This window comes from Ochotona princeps, chromosome 30, assembly GCF_030435755.1.
Source record: "Ochotona princeps isolate mOchPri1 chromosome 30, mOchPri1.hap1, whole genome shotgun sequence".
NCBI classification, from domain to species: domain Eukaryota; kingdom Metazoa; phylum Chordata; class Mammalia; order Lagomorpha; family Ochotonidae; genus Ochotona; species Ochotona princeps.
The window spans coordinates 724623-742354 of NC_080861.1; the positions used below are offsets into that span (position 1 = coordinate 724623).

The following is a 17732-nucleotide window of genomic DNA, read 5'->3' on the forward strand; positions in this document are numbered from 1 at the left end:
GGGTGCAGGGTACCAACACTTTGAGCCTTCCTCGGCTGCTTTTCCAGGCCATGAGCAGGGAGCTAGATAGGAAGCAGTGCTGCCGGGATTAGAACCAGTGTCCATATGGGATTCCAGCACATACAAGGTGAGGACTTAAGTGCTGGGACCTATTGTTAATTTTTACATCTGCATTGCACGAAAGCTCACTGAATTTCTTATCGAGCAATTAATTTGAATTCCTTGTCAAGTTATTTGTGGCCTTCCAATGTTCTGGAGTTTTGCTGTTAGTATTTCATCATGTTTGGCTCTTCACGACCAGTGGCAGTTTGCGTTGTCTGAGCGCTAAAGTAGAGGTCATCTCTTCTAGACCTGATGGACTGGCTTCATGAGGGAAACATGTTCACCTGTTTCAGATGGAAAAGGAGGAGAGAGGACACTGCGGAGAGGGGTATAATTCCTGGGTGGTTCAGGTGGCTGAGGTCTGCAATCGTGGTAACAGCGTAGTCCTTGGTGTAACAGCTGAGGGGCTGTGTCCTTACTGTCACCATTACTGTCGCCCCAGGTCTAATGGTGAATGACTGCTACAGGACACTGGAGAGGCTTTGGTTCGTGGTCTGTGTGGTCTGTGTGTACCTGGCTGCCATCGTGTGCGTGTCGAGGGCTGGGGGAGAGCCAACTGCAGGTGTAGTGAGGGGCTGGCGGTGCATGCATACATGGCTACAGGAACCAAGGCTACACACATGTACAGGCACAGCTGTAGGGGCCAACTCTGGCTGGCAATGGGCACACATGTGGCTTTGTGTGTGTGTGGTGGTGGGGCCACACCATGGTGGTAAGGCCAGATGGTGGGCAGCGATGCCTAGGTTCACGCTTGCAGCTGTGGAGGTGGCTGGTGGTGTGCAAGTGTGCAGTTGCAGCAGCCAGCTGTGAGTGCATGAGACCACGGATGCTGAGGATGAGAACTGCTGGTCCCATGCACATGCACCATTACAGGGACGCAAACTGCCAGGGTGGATGCACATGGCTTCAGCGGCCAACTCCAGGGGACAACATGGCAGTGAGGGCCAGGAGGAGACCTGGGCATGGTCGCCAGCATAGCAGTGAGGGTCACGAGGAGACCTGGGCATGGTCACCAGCCTGGCAGTGAGGCCCAGGGAGAGAGCTGGGCATGGTGGCCAACATGGCAGTGAAGCCCAGGAGGTGAACTGGGCATGGTGACTTGCATAGGTGTGGCCCACATGGCAGTGAGGGCCAGGGAGAGAGCTGGGCATGGTCACCAGCATAGCAGTGAGGCCCAGGGAGACAGCTGGGCTTGGTTACTTGCATAAGTGGGGCCTGGGCAGGTGAAAGGGGAACAGGTTCCTGGGAGTGAGTGTCCTGAACTGTTAGGATGGTTCTCTGGTTGAACCAAGTTGTGTTTCCAGTTCAAGACAGGTCAGCCTAAACTCTATACCATGTTTTCTGCTCTCCCCACCCAGATGTATCCCTTCCTTCTTTCAAAAGCAAATACTTCAGCAGAGCCATGTACCTGAAGCCATGGGATGACAGAGAGCCCTGGACCCAAAGCTGTGGGGTAACAGCCTCAGTGAGTGGGCCTCGAGCTTTCCCTGATGTGGATGCAAAGACCTTCAAGGAGCTGGGAAGGTCGCCAGGAGTAGTGATGGATTGGGGCCAACTGGGAAGCTCATTAGAACGGGAGCTACCTCTGCGTCTGCCCCAGGTCCTGCTTCATTACTTGGAGAGGCGCTTTTGGAAAACCTCACTGTTGGGGGGCCCATGCTCTCTGGGTGTGCCCACTCTGCTCTTCATCTTCTGTTGTAAACCAAAGTTGGAGCAGAGGCCTGGCAAAGGCCCATTACTCACTTTTAATGAGACAGCCAGGGAAATAAATTGGCATATGTTAGGGAAATGGCTCATCAAGGTGAGTGATTAGCTCCGGGATGGGGGCAGTGTACCCTCTGATCAAAGAATTAGCACCTCGTCTCTCATTGGGCTGTGGCTTTCCAGAGCAAGGGCAGCAAGCCAAACGGAGCTTGACTACTGGTCATAGATACCTCCTCTTGTCTAGTTCTGCTCTGGCACTCCACCACTTCCAAAGCTTTCAGGGGAACAGAAACTCAGAGCGGAAAAGTGCAAGGTAACGGTTTATGGGATGAGGTGTGTGTTGTCAGTGTGTGGTGGTGACAGGCCGGCTTTGCATGGGGCTGAAGCTGCAGCCATGGACGAAGTGTCAGGAATTAGCTCTGATCAATTCTGCTAATGGAAGTGACCTTCCTTCTAATCCTGAGCCAAACTTTAATTAGATTCCAGTATCTCCTCCTTTACTTTCATTTTTAATAAGATTTCTATTTTTATTTAAAAGGCAAAGAGACAGAGGAAGAGGCAAAGGTGGAGAGAGGTAGAGTTGGGGGGTGGAGAGAGAGAGAGAGAGAGAGAGAGAGAGAGAGAGAGAGAGAGACTTCTATCTGCTGGTTCACTACCCTAAATGGCTGAAATAGAGCTGGCTGGGTCCAAGCCAAGAACCAGTGGTTCCACCCATGTCTCGCACAAGAACTGCAGGGCTACGTATGTGGCCAGCCACCCGCTTCCATCCCAGGTGCATTACAAGAAAACTGGATCAGACACACAACAGACAAGGTTCAAACCAGAGCTCTAATACAGGGTGCCAGGACTGTGAGTAGGGGGTTAAGCCCCTGGGCCTCAACAGGGGTTCTCCCATGCTGATCTGCTGGCCTGTCCAATTTCCTATTAGCAATGTCCAGGCACGTCACTGCTGTTCACATGGCTTCTAACCTGTTACAGGAAACTACGTCACTACTATTTTTTCTCTTGTAAGCTTTAGTTCTGTTATAGTTTGTATTCTGGACTAAGTGTGGGTCCCGGGCCTCCATCCCTAAGGAGCCTGCTATACTTCTCTCAGGATACAGAGGCTGTGTCATGGAGAAAGGGTGCTCTTGCTCACCTACAGGAAGTGATATTTCTGCCACTAACTGGAGATTTTGCCTTTTCGATGTTGACTGCCCAGCTGCTCTGGGAGAATGTGCTGCCTGTGGTGCCTATGGCGCCCATGCACACAGTGCACCGTGACACGCCTCATGTGGCCTTGGGCCATCCTCCACTCCTCTCTCAGGCCACAGCCAGAGAGCTGGATGAGAAGTGGGGCAGCCGGGATACAATCCGGCATCTATGTGGAATCCTGGTGCTTGAAGGTGGAAGATTAACCAATTGAGTCACTGCACTGGGCCAAGTTCTATTCTACTTCTACCCCAAGTGTCCAGCTCCACATCTAACAAGAAGTAATTAGAGTGGACAAACTAGGTTTCACAACTTTTGCACATTTGTGCAGCAGCTAAATCCTATTTGTAACCAAGCAGGGGCCAACACACATCCACACTAACAATGAAGTGATATGATTCAATAAGGCAAATTATCTCATACGTCATTAAAGCACATTATTTTCTAAATTATGTTAAATATACTATCCAAGTAGTGAAAGCGATAGTCAAATGAGCTGGATTGCTTGGGCCTCTGCCCGGGGACTTCTACTGCATTGAGTTTATGAACGGTGACAAAAATGCCCATTGGCATTCTGGGATTGCCCTCAGTTCAGTCTGGGAGTAGGGTACAGCATTTTTTCATACTTGATTTTCATGTTGAAATCCCCACAAGGGACACTGGCAAGAGCTTGAAAGCTTCACACTTGGGTCTATGCCTTGGAAGGTGTTTTAAAATCCACACCTTCTGTTAGTATCTCTTCATCTGGCAGCAGATGGCAGGCTGCAAATGGTGGTGATGGAGGTGGGTAATTCATACCTACGTACAGAGAAGAGGGCCCAGACTTGGTTAAGTCAGTCGCAGGACTATCAGAATGACAACTGGAAATTTTTTTTACTAACAAATCAGCCATTTTGGATGCTCAGATGGCCAGGTCCATCGACTGCTCAGTGCGGAAGGTCTGAGGTTCCTTGGGGCTGTTTGAGGCCTGCCAGGACTGCTAATCCTTTGAAGCCATCCGGAGGGCAGGACTGAGCTGGGGCCAGGGGAGGCATCATCTACCAGGCACAGTGAGAGCCCTCCTGGCTGCCCCCACCCGCAGCCTTGAGCTTTCACGCCTGAACTCCACTAGAGTCACACTCACCATTTCTGTCAATGGCAAAAGGCACATCCGTTGTGACAATTTCGTAGTTGCAAATCTGGCTGTACTGAGGGGAGCAGTCCTCGTCCACAGCCTCCACCTGCAGGATGCTGTCGTACATCTTGCCCTCAGTCACGATGGCCTTGTAGGCTGGCTCCTTGAAGGCGGGGGCGAATTCATTGACATCCTTCACCTGGATATGCGCCACGGCCCTGGGACCACACAGGACAAGGAAGAGACGGTGTTGGGGAAGACTGAGCCTGCTCCTCCCCAGGCACCTGACTCAGATTCCAAGGCCAAATGAGCAGAGGAACTGCAAACCAGTTGGGGCAGATGCTGGTAGAGTGATCATGATTCCTTCAGCGTCCTCGCCCGCCTCCCTCTTGCTGCTGAGATGGCCCCACCCTGCGACGCCCCCTCTCATCCCTGGCCTTCCCAGACCAGCTCTCCTCTTGTCGTTCACTCTCCCTCTGTGCTGGGCACCAAGGCAGTGATGACCCCCTGCAGGAAGTGACACTGACACTCAGCCATGAAGGTGATACAGGGAGCACGCCATTAGGGTTTGCAAGGCTGGGGCCCCATGTGAATGGAGAGAATGGAAGACGCGTCCAGGAAACCAGGGCAAGCACTCACTTGTGTGACTTCTTCCAGGATGTCTCCCGAGGCCCGGCCCCGCAGTCGTAGGCCTGGATGATAAATGTGTACTCCTTCTGCAGCTCACAGTCAATGGGGCTCTTGGCACGGAGCCGGCCTTCGCCAGACGTCTTGTTGAGCACCACGGCCTCAAAGGGCAGCTCCTGACCGTGGATCTTGAATGCACAGATTTCTCCTGCAGAGGGATGGGAGACAGGGTGGGCTTGTGAGAACACCACCATGAGACACAGGGTGGGCCTTGGGAGAACACCACGATGAGACACAGCCTGGTGCCTTATGGACTCAACCTCCCCCTAGAGTTGCCTCCATGTACACAGAGCTATCAGACCTTGAGGGGTTGCCGGAGGTCCAGACCAGCACGCTCATCTCATGGTTGGGGAAGTGGATGCATTTCCTGCATGGAGATGTCACCCTCCATGAGTATCCGGTGGAAACACAGGCATGCATTCTAGTGCCTTGGAAACTGCCTGATTCTTCCAGTTTCCCCAGCCTGAGATTAAGGACTGGGACTGTGGTCCAAAGTCAAATGGTGGCAGAGGAAAAGGGAGAAAGCAGAAGTTCGAGACAGTCTTCAGCTGGGACGGCTGCCTGCTTATCTGAGCATGCACACCACGGCTGTCAGCATCTGTATCCCCAGGAGTTCATCAGGAACAGAGTCCTGGTCCCATCCTGACCACCTGCGTGCCAAGGTGACGCACAAGTGGGAACAGAACCATTCTTTCTCCTTACTCACGGTGCAAACACCCCTTGATTTGTGACCAGAACCCCATCCCCGCCCTCCTTAAGTGCCACTCACACCCCAGGGCTGCGGCTTTCTCCCTGGAGACGGTGGAGGGAGTCTGTGTGAGACTAGAGTCCCACGGGAGCTGGACAAGCTCAGAAAGCTGAGCATATTGTGAAACTTGGCTGGGGGAGTGTTGGTTCTGTTTCTCCGCACTAACATGATGAAGACCTAAGGAACTTTCTTTTTTTCCTCAAGTGATGGCTGTTTAATTCTTTGACCTGACTCCCAGCAAGCTCTGTGACAGGTGCTCTGGGAAGGGCTGGAACTTGGAGACCTGTCTTCCAGCTGTACTGAGAGTGCTCACAGTGGACTTATCAGGAGAGAAAGTATCAACGTCTGGAAAGACCATTCCTGGTGCCCAGGCTGTGTGATGGCAGATGGTCAGTTACAGGCTCCTGGAGAGCCAAGACCCGGATTCACGTTCCAGGTCTGCCTTTTAGTAACCGCTCAGCTTGAAAAACCAAGTCATGCTGCCTCTCTGGTCCTTAACTGCGTCACCTGGAAGTTATGCCAGGATGGATGGTGTAGGGGAGGGTAAGTACTAGAGTCGTGCAAGCCCTGAGCTGACGCAGCCCGTGCTCATCCAGGGTGACTATCTAAGGAGGCCTTGCTCACAGAGTAACCCAACACATGGCTGCCTCAGCCTGCTGCTGGCCTTGCCCACTCTCCTAAGAATGGAGCCTGCGCAGGCATCGCATGCTGCTCTGGGCAAGCCAGGTGATCTCATTTAACCTTCACAAAGCCCCCGCAGAGCAGGCATTTTATCTGGATTTGTACAAATTAAAGCAGAGAAAGCAGAATGATGAGAATTAGAGCGATCGCTCAGGGTCACAGAGCTGGGCCTGGGTACAAAACGTAGCCTGGCCAGCTTCCTTCCACCCACCTCCTCTCAACAGCCCCTAGTTCCTGCCCACTCTCTAAGCCTTATTTCCAGGAACAGTCCATAGTCTCATTCATGTCTCACTCAAGAGAGAAATTCCCACTTTACAATCAGGAAGCAGGTGCTGACCTCCCAAACAGCGTTTTCTGAGCTGTTCGATCAGTGTCAATCTTACCTTCAGATTTCTGGCTGTTCATTATTTCTTCCATCCTCCGTTTTATTACCTCTCCCTTCCCTGGCTGTTCCTCCAGTGTGGTTGTGGAATAACAGACAGACAGGCTGTGGACCAGGCTCCATTACGAAGGCCGGCTCCCCTTGGCTGCTGCTGCTCAGCCACTCGGCATTTCTGCCCTGTCCATTCCGATTCAACTGACCCTCAAAGTTTCTCTGGCTCTGAGTTAGCCGAGGTCGAACAGACAAACTTCTAAAGTGCCTGCCTTGTGATTTTGTCCTAAGATCAATGCCAATATGAGAACGTTGCCAACAAATGCGCACAGGCTGCTTCTGGAACATTCTCTGGGGTGTGCCGCTACCACCAAGACTCTACGGCTAAGATCTGAAGAATCAAATTAAACCCCAAATCGATGAGGGTAATTTTCTGTTAGAAACATTGGATCACAACTAAAGTAGTACCCAAGACTCAGACATTCTTAATAAGGAGAAGGAGAGGACAGAGCGAACAGAGGAAGGGGAGGGAGGCACGGGGGAGCGGACAAGATGCAGTGACCCTCTGGAAGACAATTTCTGTCTCACTGAACTCAGCTGAGGCCGACTGTGTGGGGCCTGGAGACACCGAGAGGACACCGGGTCCCTGGGAGTGTAAGAATGCTTGGTGGAAAGTGCAGTGTCGAAACATATGCATAACATTCAGCCTCAAAATCACACACTGATGATGTTAGGAGGCGCAGGCTGAATGCATCATGGCAGCTAGGGGGCAGAAACCGAAGCATACGCGGGTTGGTTAGAGCCACAAGGGCCAAGCCCTATGACTAGGTTCTTGTGTCAAGGTAGCCAGGTATATGTGGCAGAGGTGCCAAATAAAAGAAAATGGGAATTTCTGCCTTGGCTATTTCCTTAGGGCGACAAACAGCTGCCTAATATGAATCCTTTATCGTCAAGTACTCCACACCCACCAGAAAAGACAAGGGAACAAACAACGAACTGCTCTCTTCACGTCACCATCTCAGACACAGGACGTAGGCACTTAAGGGCCAAGTCTAGAGTTCATTCACCTCTTCACCCTGCACCTGTGCTCAGGTTGCAAACACATTCATTTGCCCGTCTGTGTAAATGTGAATTTGAATGGTGGATATTTGTCGGAGATGACCCGACTGACCCGTGGAGCAGTGCTAAACAAAGGCAGGCTGTCCCTGGGCAACGAGCTCTTACAGGCCAAAGAAGCAAGCGAATTGCAATCCAAGTGGATCGAGGGTTGGGGTGCTTGCTGTGAGGGCAGCTACCACATGCTTCAAGGTCAGGATCCCAGGGGGCAGAGGAGGTGGCCTTGCCTAGGGCTGTGATGGACAGGCTGCCATGCCAAAGGACCAGTTTGAAAGCTCCAGAAGAGGGAGCAGAGGGGCTTCATACTGAGGAAAACGGGGAGCCCACGGACTGCAGGCCCAGAGGGTTGGGAGGGAGACTGTGTGACACTCAGGCAGCTGCAGCCCCGGCCCACACAGCACGCGGGCTATGTGTCTAGACTGGGTTTCTCCCAGCCCCGGCTGCCCTTGGGGAGCAGAGACTGTGGAGTGTACTTGCGCAGATGAAGAACCTGAGCCTGAGCGAATCTTGTCTGTCCAGGGCCGCTGTGATGGAATGGACAGCATCCTGACCAGAATGCAGGCCTTTGGTATCGAAGGTTGGCACCCTCTCTTTTCTCTCAGTTGGGCAGCCTGGTGCTGGCACCCTCTCAAGGGGCTCCACAAAGTCCTTGAACAGTGACGTGCAGCTTGCTTTGGGCTTGGTGCTGAAGCTCACACCAAGGATGCAGGCACGGCAGCGAACAAGAGCACTGGTGTCTTTGCGCATCATTCCCACAGGTGGCAAGAAGCCAGTGCCACTTCAGGGTGATGGCACTATGCCCTTTTTCTCCTATCTCTGGTAGGAAGGAAGGAAGTGAGGGGTGCTCCTAGCTGCCAAATGACATCAGCACCGGGCATGGGGGATGGCCACTGGATAGTGCCTTAGAAATCCCAGTGTGGAGAACATCCCAAGGGTACTGCTTGAGTGTTTTTGGTAGTTCTGAGACATTAAAAATAAGAAAACATACAATTAAGTTTCTGCTCCAGCGAATTATCAGAGCTCTTCATTTATATGGATCTGCTTAGAGAGACATCCATGAGAAAGGGCGTGTTCTGCAGTAACTGAAGGGTTCCTCTGCCCTTCACTGGTGTTCAGTTTCCCGACATGGTTCCTAACACTAAAGACAATGCACTGTTTTAAAATAGAAGCCCATTTGGCATTCTTCGGGTGGTTCTATGACATTTTGCTCTATTAATGACTGCTCAGATAGCACTGTTAAAGGATACAAAATTATCTAATAACACTGGAGATTAAAATAATAGTACCTCGGTTGCTTATAAAAATCCACATGTATGCATAAAAGATGATTCTTACTGATTCATTGTCATGGCAGAGGGATGGCCTTTGGCAAGTGGGGTACAGCTGGCCATGCCCTTTGCCGCTGGAACTGAAGGTGCAGAATTCTGCACATTGTTTCAAAACAAGTCAAATGGCATTGTATGAAGATTATCTTAATTTTGCAAAGTAATAATTGTATATTGCACAAGTCACGTCAATATTCACACGATTTTTACCCAGAATATTTCCAAATCATACAGAACGTTACGCACAGTGCAGGTCTACAGACACAGGAGAGGCAGAGCAGCACCAGGTAGACAGCCCAGGAAAGGGCTCCTCCTCCCTCTGCAGGAACTCCCAGGGACTTCACTGGAAAAGCCACCCTGTCCCAAAGCAACAAACAGAAGCGGGAGGGTCCTGGAAAGTGCTAGAAACAGGCTGATCTGGGGAAAGGTTGCGATGGAGGAAACCACTGCCAAGGGCGAGTTCTCTGGCTGCACAGAAGCAGTGCAGCCCTACACGGCTGCACGGGGGCAGAAGCATAAGACCTTAACGGACCCCAGCGCGGTGCTAGAAGGTGAGCAAGAAGTCGCCTGAGAAGAGAGCCAGGGAGGGGGTTCCTGAACTGTGTTTAAGTTCAAACTACAGGAAAGCCTTTGGCCTGCTCCACGGGAGAGGCTGCAGTCCACCTGAACAGAGGCCCCCTTGCATGCTTCCCGGGCAGGCAGGACCGGGTCTGCAGTTGGAGTCAGCTAAGCCTGGGGTCAGCCAAAGCCAAGCAGCAGCTGTTTGCAGATCTATGACAATTCAGATGTGTCCTAACATAAATTCGGGATGTCCAGGATATACTCGAACCTAAATTGACATAAGAAGAACCCTTTGCTAATGGCTAAGACCAGAGGCCAACCCTGAGACTGCAAATACCTGAATGCTCACAGGAGAATGCTCTAAGCTCCTGTTGGTATACACAAGACATGAAGCAGAGAGAGACAACGTCAGAGGGACACACAGACATTGCACAATAACACAGGGGCTTAAACTACCCAGCCAGTAATTAATACAACAAAATAAAATGCAACCCATAAAGTCGCATCTAGACCAGACCCCCCAAGCCCTCTGGCCTGACATGTGCAGAATGTTAATTCACCTGTAGCCCAGTGTAGTCTCACATGGCAGGGTGATGAAGACCACGGGCCTGCCACAAACCAGCCCCAATCTTCCCAAAAGACTGAAAACACACAGAATGCAGCCTGTGGCCAAAAGGAAAGTAAATCAGAAATCAACAACATTTAACAATAAGGAGTCTATAGAAACACCAGCTATTTAGAAACTAAATAATACATGTTTATGAGAATCAAAGACAAAATGACGAAGGCAATCAAAAACAATGGGAACTGAAGATAATGCAAAGTCCACACACCGAGCAGTGAAGGATGAGGTTGACTTTGTGTTCAGAGAGAAATACATAGCTGTAAAAGTAGAAGTATACGCTATGAAGGAAAAGCAAAGTCGGGCTGATGTGGTGGCATAGTGTGTGAAGCCCCTGCCTGCAATGTCAAATCCCATTTGAGTCCTAAGCTACTCCACTTCCAATCTTGGCTCCTGCTAATGACCTGGGAAGGCAGAAGATTGTCCAAGTGTTCGGAACCCTGTATCCACATGGAATACCAGGAAGAAGCTCCTGGATCCTGGTTCCTGGCTTCTGCCCAGCCAAGACAAGATGATCACTGTGGTCCTCTGGGAAATGAACCAGAAGATGGAAGATCTCTCTCTGTCTTTCACTCTTTCTTTCTCTCTCTGTAACTCTGCCTTTCAAATAAGGAATAAACAAATAAATCTCTTTTTAAAATAGAGGAAGTAATACTTTCAAACCCTTTCAGCTCCTTTTAAGAGGCTAGTATTTGGCTAGTACCAAAGAGGATGTCACAAGACATTATAAGAAAATCAAATGTCTGTATTTGTTATGATCAAAGACACAAAAATCTATTAAAGAGAATCAAAGATTTAACCCAAAACCATAAAAGGAATCATGACTAAGTAGGATTCAGCCTAGGAATGCAATACTTCATCCGTGTAACTCACTGTGTTGACTAGGGTAAAGTCTATGTGAGACATCATTTGCACAAAGCATCATTTGTACAAAGCAATGGGCTATTCCATCTTGCCTCCCTGAGATGTGGTGAGCGAGAGGCCCGCTCTCCCCACTGCACACTTCTTGAATGCTTGCTCCGAGCCCGGTCCTGTGCCACTGGCTGAACCTCTGTCCCTGTCGGTGAGAAGACGAAAGCAACGAAAGAGGCTCAGCAGCTTTCCAGTGTCACAACAGGACACCCTGCCAGCCCTCCTCTCGGTGGCATAGCAGTCCCCGTCACTCTGGAAAGCCAGAGGTGCCTTTCTGCAGAGTGAGAAGCACAAGTCCCTGCATGCGCGTGCACCTGTGCACCAGGGACCAGGCCGGGCCGCCCGGCTCTGCGGGAGCCTGGAGAGCCGCTGCTCATTTCCACCTCTCCACGGTCTCGGGCGCCGTGCTGGCCATCGACAGCAATACTGAAACGACGACGAATCTGGCTCCTGGAAGCGAGTCCCGTTTGTTCGTTCCCTTTACTTAGAGGCAGTTCATTAGAACCCCAGCAGATATTTATTTTGCTGCTTTCACATCACCCTGATTTCTTGCCGCCATGCTTTGCCAGCACTGCAGTTTTATGACTCAATGTGGCCTATCGTGGGTTTCTTATGGCTGTGCCTCCCATTACTTTAATTTCAAGCAAGACATTAAACGGCTGTAAGATTCCAGCCACTGCCAGTGAGGTGTGAGGGGCAGGCTCAGCGTTCATTGTTAGTAAGGAGCAATACGACTGGTGACACTGTAGGGAGTACACCCAGGGGCGCTGTGGGTGCCGGGGCTGGTCAAGGGCAGGAATCTCCCTGACCACAAACGGCAAACCTGAACCTGAGCTCCACTCAGCTCTTCCATTGCCTCCTAGTATCAGAAAAGGAACTGCTACAACAGAAAGTGGCCGCCATCAACATTCCCCAAAAAGCTATGATTTTCTTTAAGAAACACACTTTGCAATTCACTCTATAAAATACCTAGCTATGTTTTCATAGGAAATGAATGGTGTTTTGCCCTTGCACAGTTTAAACAGAATGAATAAGCTCAGAAAACATGGCACAATTGTTTGGCAACTTCACATCTGTTGGACAACAGTCACTCCGGTTCAGTTAGAGCATCAGTGACCTGAATGGGAACAAATCAGCAAGATTTTATATCTGGAAATTAAGGAGGAACAGAACTCCTGATCATAAGCAGGCTTTTGAAGCTTCACTACATGGGGACCAACAGAGACAGAAAAGTCTGCACGCTGCCCAGGGGAGACATTAGGGAGCAGCCGGCAGAGCCATCCGCAGCCTGTGCTGCCAAGAACACGAGCCATCCTTCTTACTACTCCTGGTCAACCCAACAGAGAAGTCTGCCTCACACATGCCAGGAGGACTTCTAGACAAGCTCCCCAAGCCAGGTTATGTGTGCTGCCCTGCAGGGAGCCTGCTCCAGCTTCCCAGCTGACAGGCATACTTCCTGGTACCAGCTGGCCTCACCTGTTCCTCTTGCACCCTGCGCTCCTTGCTGTATTGTCATTCATGTCCACACATCTCTTTTATCCTTGGAGATCCTTGAGACCAAAGTCTGTACTTGCCCGTCTCCCTGATGTTCCAGCCTGGGAGAGCCTGGATTCACACAGGCGCCCAGGCGATGTCAGCTGGGTGTTCAGGAAACTGTATGTGAGCAGGTCTAATGAGTCAAGCCACAGCACAGGGAGTCAGAATGAATGGCTTTCAAGTACCACCAGCTTCCCACATAACTATGGGGACCACAGCTGAGGTGCATAACTTCTCCAACCTCAATCCTCTCATTCCCCAAATGAGCATGATATAAGATCCCAACGCATGGGCTATGGAGAGGTCTCCACGAACAAATCGGTGCATGGAGTACTTTACATCAGGCTACTAACAGCCATGCAGCACTTTTTCTCTGAGGCTGAAATGCATGTTCTTTTGGGTCTGAATTCACAGGAGACAAGGAACCAGGAGCACATCACTGCATGGTGTCAGAAAGCTCCGAACAGGGCCATCTCTAGGACGCTGCCTCTGCACTCGCTACTAATTATGCGACTTGACCCCCTGCAACAAGCCTAGTTTCAAGATCTGTCTGGCTTCTAACCCAGCTTGCTGCTGTAGCCTTGTGCTCTGAGCTATCACGGTGCTCATGTGTAACACCATTCCTGCTATCTATGCCACTCAGTCCTTCCCCGTTCCACTGCCAGCCCCTGGGCACGCTGTTTGCTCCTCCTGCTGCTGGCAGCTGTTCACCCATTAGACAGATGATTCAAGTGAGCCATAGAGCAACTGAATACTTTGTTTTAAGTCACACCAGCATTTGCTCCCTTATTTTGGTTCTGGGACTCCTGTTATACACCAAGTTCTTTGTGTGGCAAGCCCATGAAATCACTGAGCAAGTGTGGGCTATCTGACTCTCGTATTTCCACTCCCTGACAAGCCCACCCATAATCCATATGTTGTACTGGAGTTCCCGCATGTTTAGGTGGGGAACCTCAAAGGGGCAGAGGCATATTTTAAATGCTTAATTCAAATTAAGGCAAGTGTCAGGAAAATCCATATCTGAGCTGTGTGAGAGAGAAATGGCAGCTTGATCAATACAACACAAGTATATGGACTCTTTTACTGTTCTGTCAATTTCTGGAGCTAATAAGTCAGCATCTCAGGGGGCACCTTCATACTTCAAAACCAAAGTTCAGAGATTCACTGCTTGTAGGCAGCGACTCACAGGACCAGGTGACACCCAGCCCTCCCCTTCCCTGGACACCCCCCATGAAGGCCAGGGCTGCTCAGTGGGCAGGCCAGTGGGAGACGGGAGGGGACCAGGTGACATCCAGCCCTCTCCACCCCTCATGAAGGCCAGGGCTGCTCGGTGGGCAGGTGAGTGGGAGACTTGAGGGGACCAGGTGACATCCAGCCCTCCTCACCCCTCACGAAGGCCAGGGCTGCTCGGTGGGCAGGTGAGTGGGAGACTTGAGGGGACCAGTTGACATCCAGCCCTCTCCACCCCTCACGAAGGCTAGGGCTGCTCGGTGGGCAGGTAAGTGGGAGACTTGAGGGGACCAGTTGACATCCAGCCCTCCCCACCCCTCACGAAGGCTAGGGCTGCTCGGTGGGCAGGTGAATGGGAGACTAGAGGGGACCAGGTGACACCCAGCCCTCCTCACCCCTCACGAAGACCAGGGCTGCTCGGTGGGCAGGCGAGTGGGAGACGGGAGGGGACCAGGCGACACCAAGCCCTCCCCACCCCTCACGAAGGCCAGGGCTGCTCGATGGGTAGCAAGTGCCTCACATGTGGTCGGCTATTTTCTCACTGCCTGGTCATCAATACTGCTGACCAAGACCCCACTGAAGGCATGCAGATTAAAATGTTAAATCAAGTTAAGAAGAGAAATTTGAAAGTCAATTTGAGGTTCCTACAGAAAAGGCCAAGGATGATAATTAAGACACGTAACTCTTCAGCTGCAAATGTTTCTAATTATGGAGCAAAAGAAAACAATTATTTTCCAAGAAACTGGCTGAGACAGGAATAAAATGGCGGAGCTGAGCATGCTGTCTGGCCAGGCCCTGAGCAAGCAAGGGCAAGGCGCTCCTAGGTCAGGGTCATAGTCCCCAGGGAGCCAGCCCAGCAAAGGACTCACAGGCAACAACTCTCTTCCCTTCTCATGTAGTTTTTCTTCTGGCTGCCAAAAGAAAGGCAATGCAAATATAAAAGCTTGGCTGCCTCCAAGTTTACAACAAACATATCGAACCAGCTACAGATTCCACAGGCCCTGCATGTCCAGAGCTAATGTCTTCCTAAATGTAACCCATTTCCCGCAGAGCGCAGCCTTGCTTTGACATTTCCCTGGGCTGCGTGCGGATATTTGTGCCACTGGTGCTGCTCTGTCTGCAGTTTGCCTGTTGTGATTCTCACGGACCAGCAATGCTGATAGCATGCTTCATACCCTCCCCGGGCTGGCGCAAGACAAATTACAGCCTTATGATCCAACTCACTGTACAGTAAACACCCTGATGCTCTGCTTTTCCAGGAAAACACATGCGGGTACAGTGCGCCTTTTAAGCTGCCTATAGAGGGAAGAGAGACGGATTTTCTTCTCTCCACATAGAGGTTTTCTTGGAGAAGCCTCAGAATTTAATTCTCTAGTTCCAGTGGCAAAGATCACAGAATGTTACCATTTCCAGTGAACTTCAAAATCTTGTACACACCAAGAAAATGAAGCAACTGAGCCATTTTTGTGGCTCCTCGGAATTGTCCATGCTTTCACTGATCGGGAGTCTGCACTGCATATTTCTGCCCAAATTTGCCAGCAGTAGATTTGCCTCTTCCTTCTGGTAGATAAATTGGTCCAGAACCTCCTTGAGAAGTTCCTCATTCAATCATCTACATCTTTCGTCATTTGTTCTTCTCTCAGCCACATCCTCCTTGTGTCTGGGATGTCCGTGGTCACCAGCAAGAATCTACTGTATGTGAAACACTGTGTAATTGCCCTCTGCCCTCCCAGCTGGCATCTCCTAGGAAGGTGAGCTGGACACTCAGGCAGTCCTTGACCAGCCATTTGTCACACAGCAGGGGATCCCTCGGACTCTGACCTGCCTTGCCTTCCTTCCTCTGCTGCTCTCAGGAATGTGAATGCAGTATACACGAATGCTTGGCCTTACGACTAAGAATCGCAGCTCTGCGTGTTTCCTTTTGGGTTGACTTCACTTCTCCATGCAAGAGGGTTTTTCAGCAGAATTATTGCTGTGTCCTGAATCGTTGTGCACTCTGCAATCCAAATGTTTAAACTGAATCCCCAGTGTATCAAACTAAGAGGTAGGACCAGCAGGAAGTGACCAGTCCTGAGGGCAGAGCCTTTGTGAAAGGGATTATTGTTCTTATAAAAGAAGCCCCAGAAGGTGTGTCTGTCCCTCCCATGGCATAAGGAACCAGCCAGAAGCAGACTGCACCCTGGCAGAGGCCCTCACAAGAACTCAGCCATGCTGACACCCTGATCTGTAAGAAGTAAATGTCCATTGGCTTTGATGCCTTGTTTTAGCCACCCAACCCTAAGATAGTCATCCTGTTAACACAAGTCCCCCAAAGAGCATCACCCACAGATACAAAAACGGTGCTGGCAGCTTGTCAACTTCCATGAAGGTGAACCAACTTCCTTGACAAACACATCGTCTCAAACACAACTCAGCTACAAGCAGAACCTGTGTCCAACTCCTATCTCAGCATTGTGAGTCTAATCGTCTAGGGAAAGAGCAACCATTTCGCTCATCGCACCTCTACAAAATGTCCCCAGCACCTGCTCTACAGTACCAGTCCTTGGCATAAAGTAGCTCACGAAGAGTAAACCTAACACGGTCCCTTTACTTTGGGACCTGGCCTGCTGGCAGAGGTAAATATCAGGTGAATAGGCTCACGATTAAAGATGTGATAGCAAACTGGCTCTTCCTGAGAATGGCCGGTGGATGACGAGAAAAGGGAAACTTGAGTAAACAGAGAGAAGAAATTAGACAAGTTGGGGAGGTGGGAGGGTACAGTGTATCTATGGGGTAGAAAGAACAGCAAATGTAACAGCCCAGAGAAGGAGAGTACAGGCTTCCTCTCATGGAATAGAAAAGGAACACAAACTTATTGAAAGGGCCTGGGTGGCATGAAGAGTTGAAGAGGGAGGGTTATACCCGTCAGGCCTTCCAGCCCAAGGCTTTGCAGTCTGAATCAATGGGATTCTCAGGAGGCCTCCTGCGTTCTGGTACTCAGTAGGCCTCCTGGCCAAGATGGTCGCTGTGAGGTTCTTCCAAGATGGCAAGCTGCAATTGTCCAGTTCAGCACACCGTGAGACACCCCAACCATGCCTGGCACTGTGCCTCTGCTGGGGACACCTCGCTGGCCAGCATGGCAGACTGGGACACTCTGCTCTGTGGAATCAGACCTGACAAACCCTAAACTGCATGGACAGGTGTAGAATGAGAAGTCTGATATGGACACTACATGTGTTACACTCACAACTGCATTTGGCCCTCCCAAGACCACAGAATATAGATTCAGGTTTTACTTGCAAATGCATAGAGAAGCAGGTGGCTGAAGCGCTATTTGGAATGTGTTCTTCGGAAAAAAAATGCAGGGTGAACATCTTGCTTCAGAATGAGACAATATTTGGAAATAGGGTCTTTTCAGAGGTAAGTAAGGTAAGGTGAGTTCATTACCACAGGCCCTGATCTGGAGCCAGGGAATGACATGAGCAAGAGGGTGATCATGTGACATCACCCAGGAAGAGGAGGATCATGTGACATCACCCAGAAGAGGGTGATCATGTGACTGCGGGATGCATCTCCTCATGCAGGAATGACGAGACTGCCATCAATCACCACAAGTGAGAACAAACCAGGAACGCGCCCCAGATCAGAACAGATGACCTAGACGTCCTCCTCAAGGCCTTCCGAACTGCAAGGCAGATGCGCTCCACTTGCCAACGGCCAAGCCCATGGTCGCCCTTCCCCCAAGCTGGCCTTCAAGCCCACCAGTGCTGGCATCACAGGGAAGGAGAGAACAGCAGGCCAGTGGTGCACTAAGGTGGAGACAACGCAGAGCTCAGAGTGTGCTTGTTACG

At 50.7% G+C, this 17732-nt stretch overlaps 1 protein-coding gene across 1 annotated transcript in view; it reads right to left on the reverse strand.

Moving 5' to 3' along the window:
* CLSTN2 (calsyntenin 2) overlaps positions 1-17732 on the reverse strand; it is a 435481-nt gene that overhangs the window by 107754 nt on the left and 309995 nt on the right. Inside the window, exons 3-4 of the mRNA XM_004588347.2 lie at positions 4751-4946; positions 4121-4329 (exon numbers count right to left, since the gene is read on the reverse strand). Of these exons, the coding sequence (XP_004588404.2) occupies positions 4121-4329; positions 4751-4946 (405 nt within the window). The remainder of the gene's footprint in view (positions 1-4120; positions 4330-4750; positions 4947-17732) is intronic.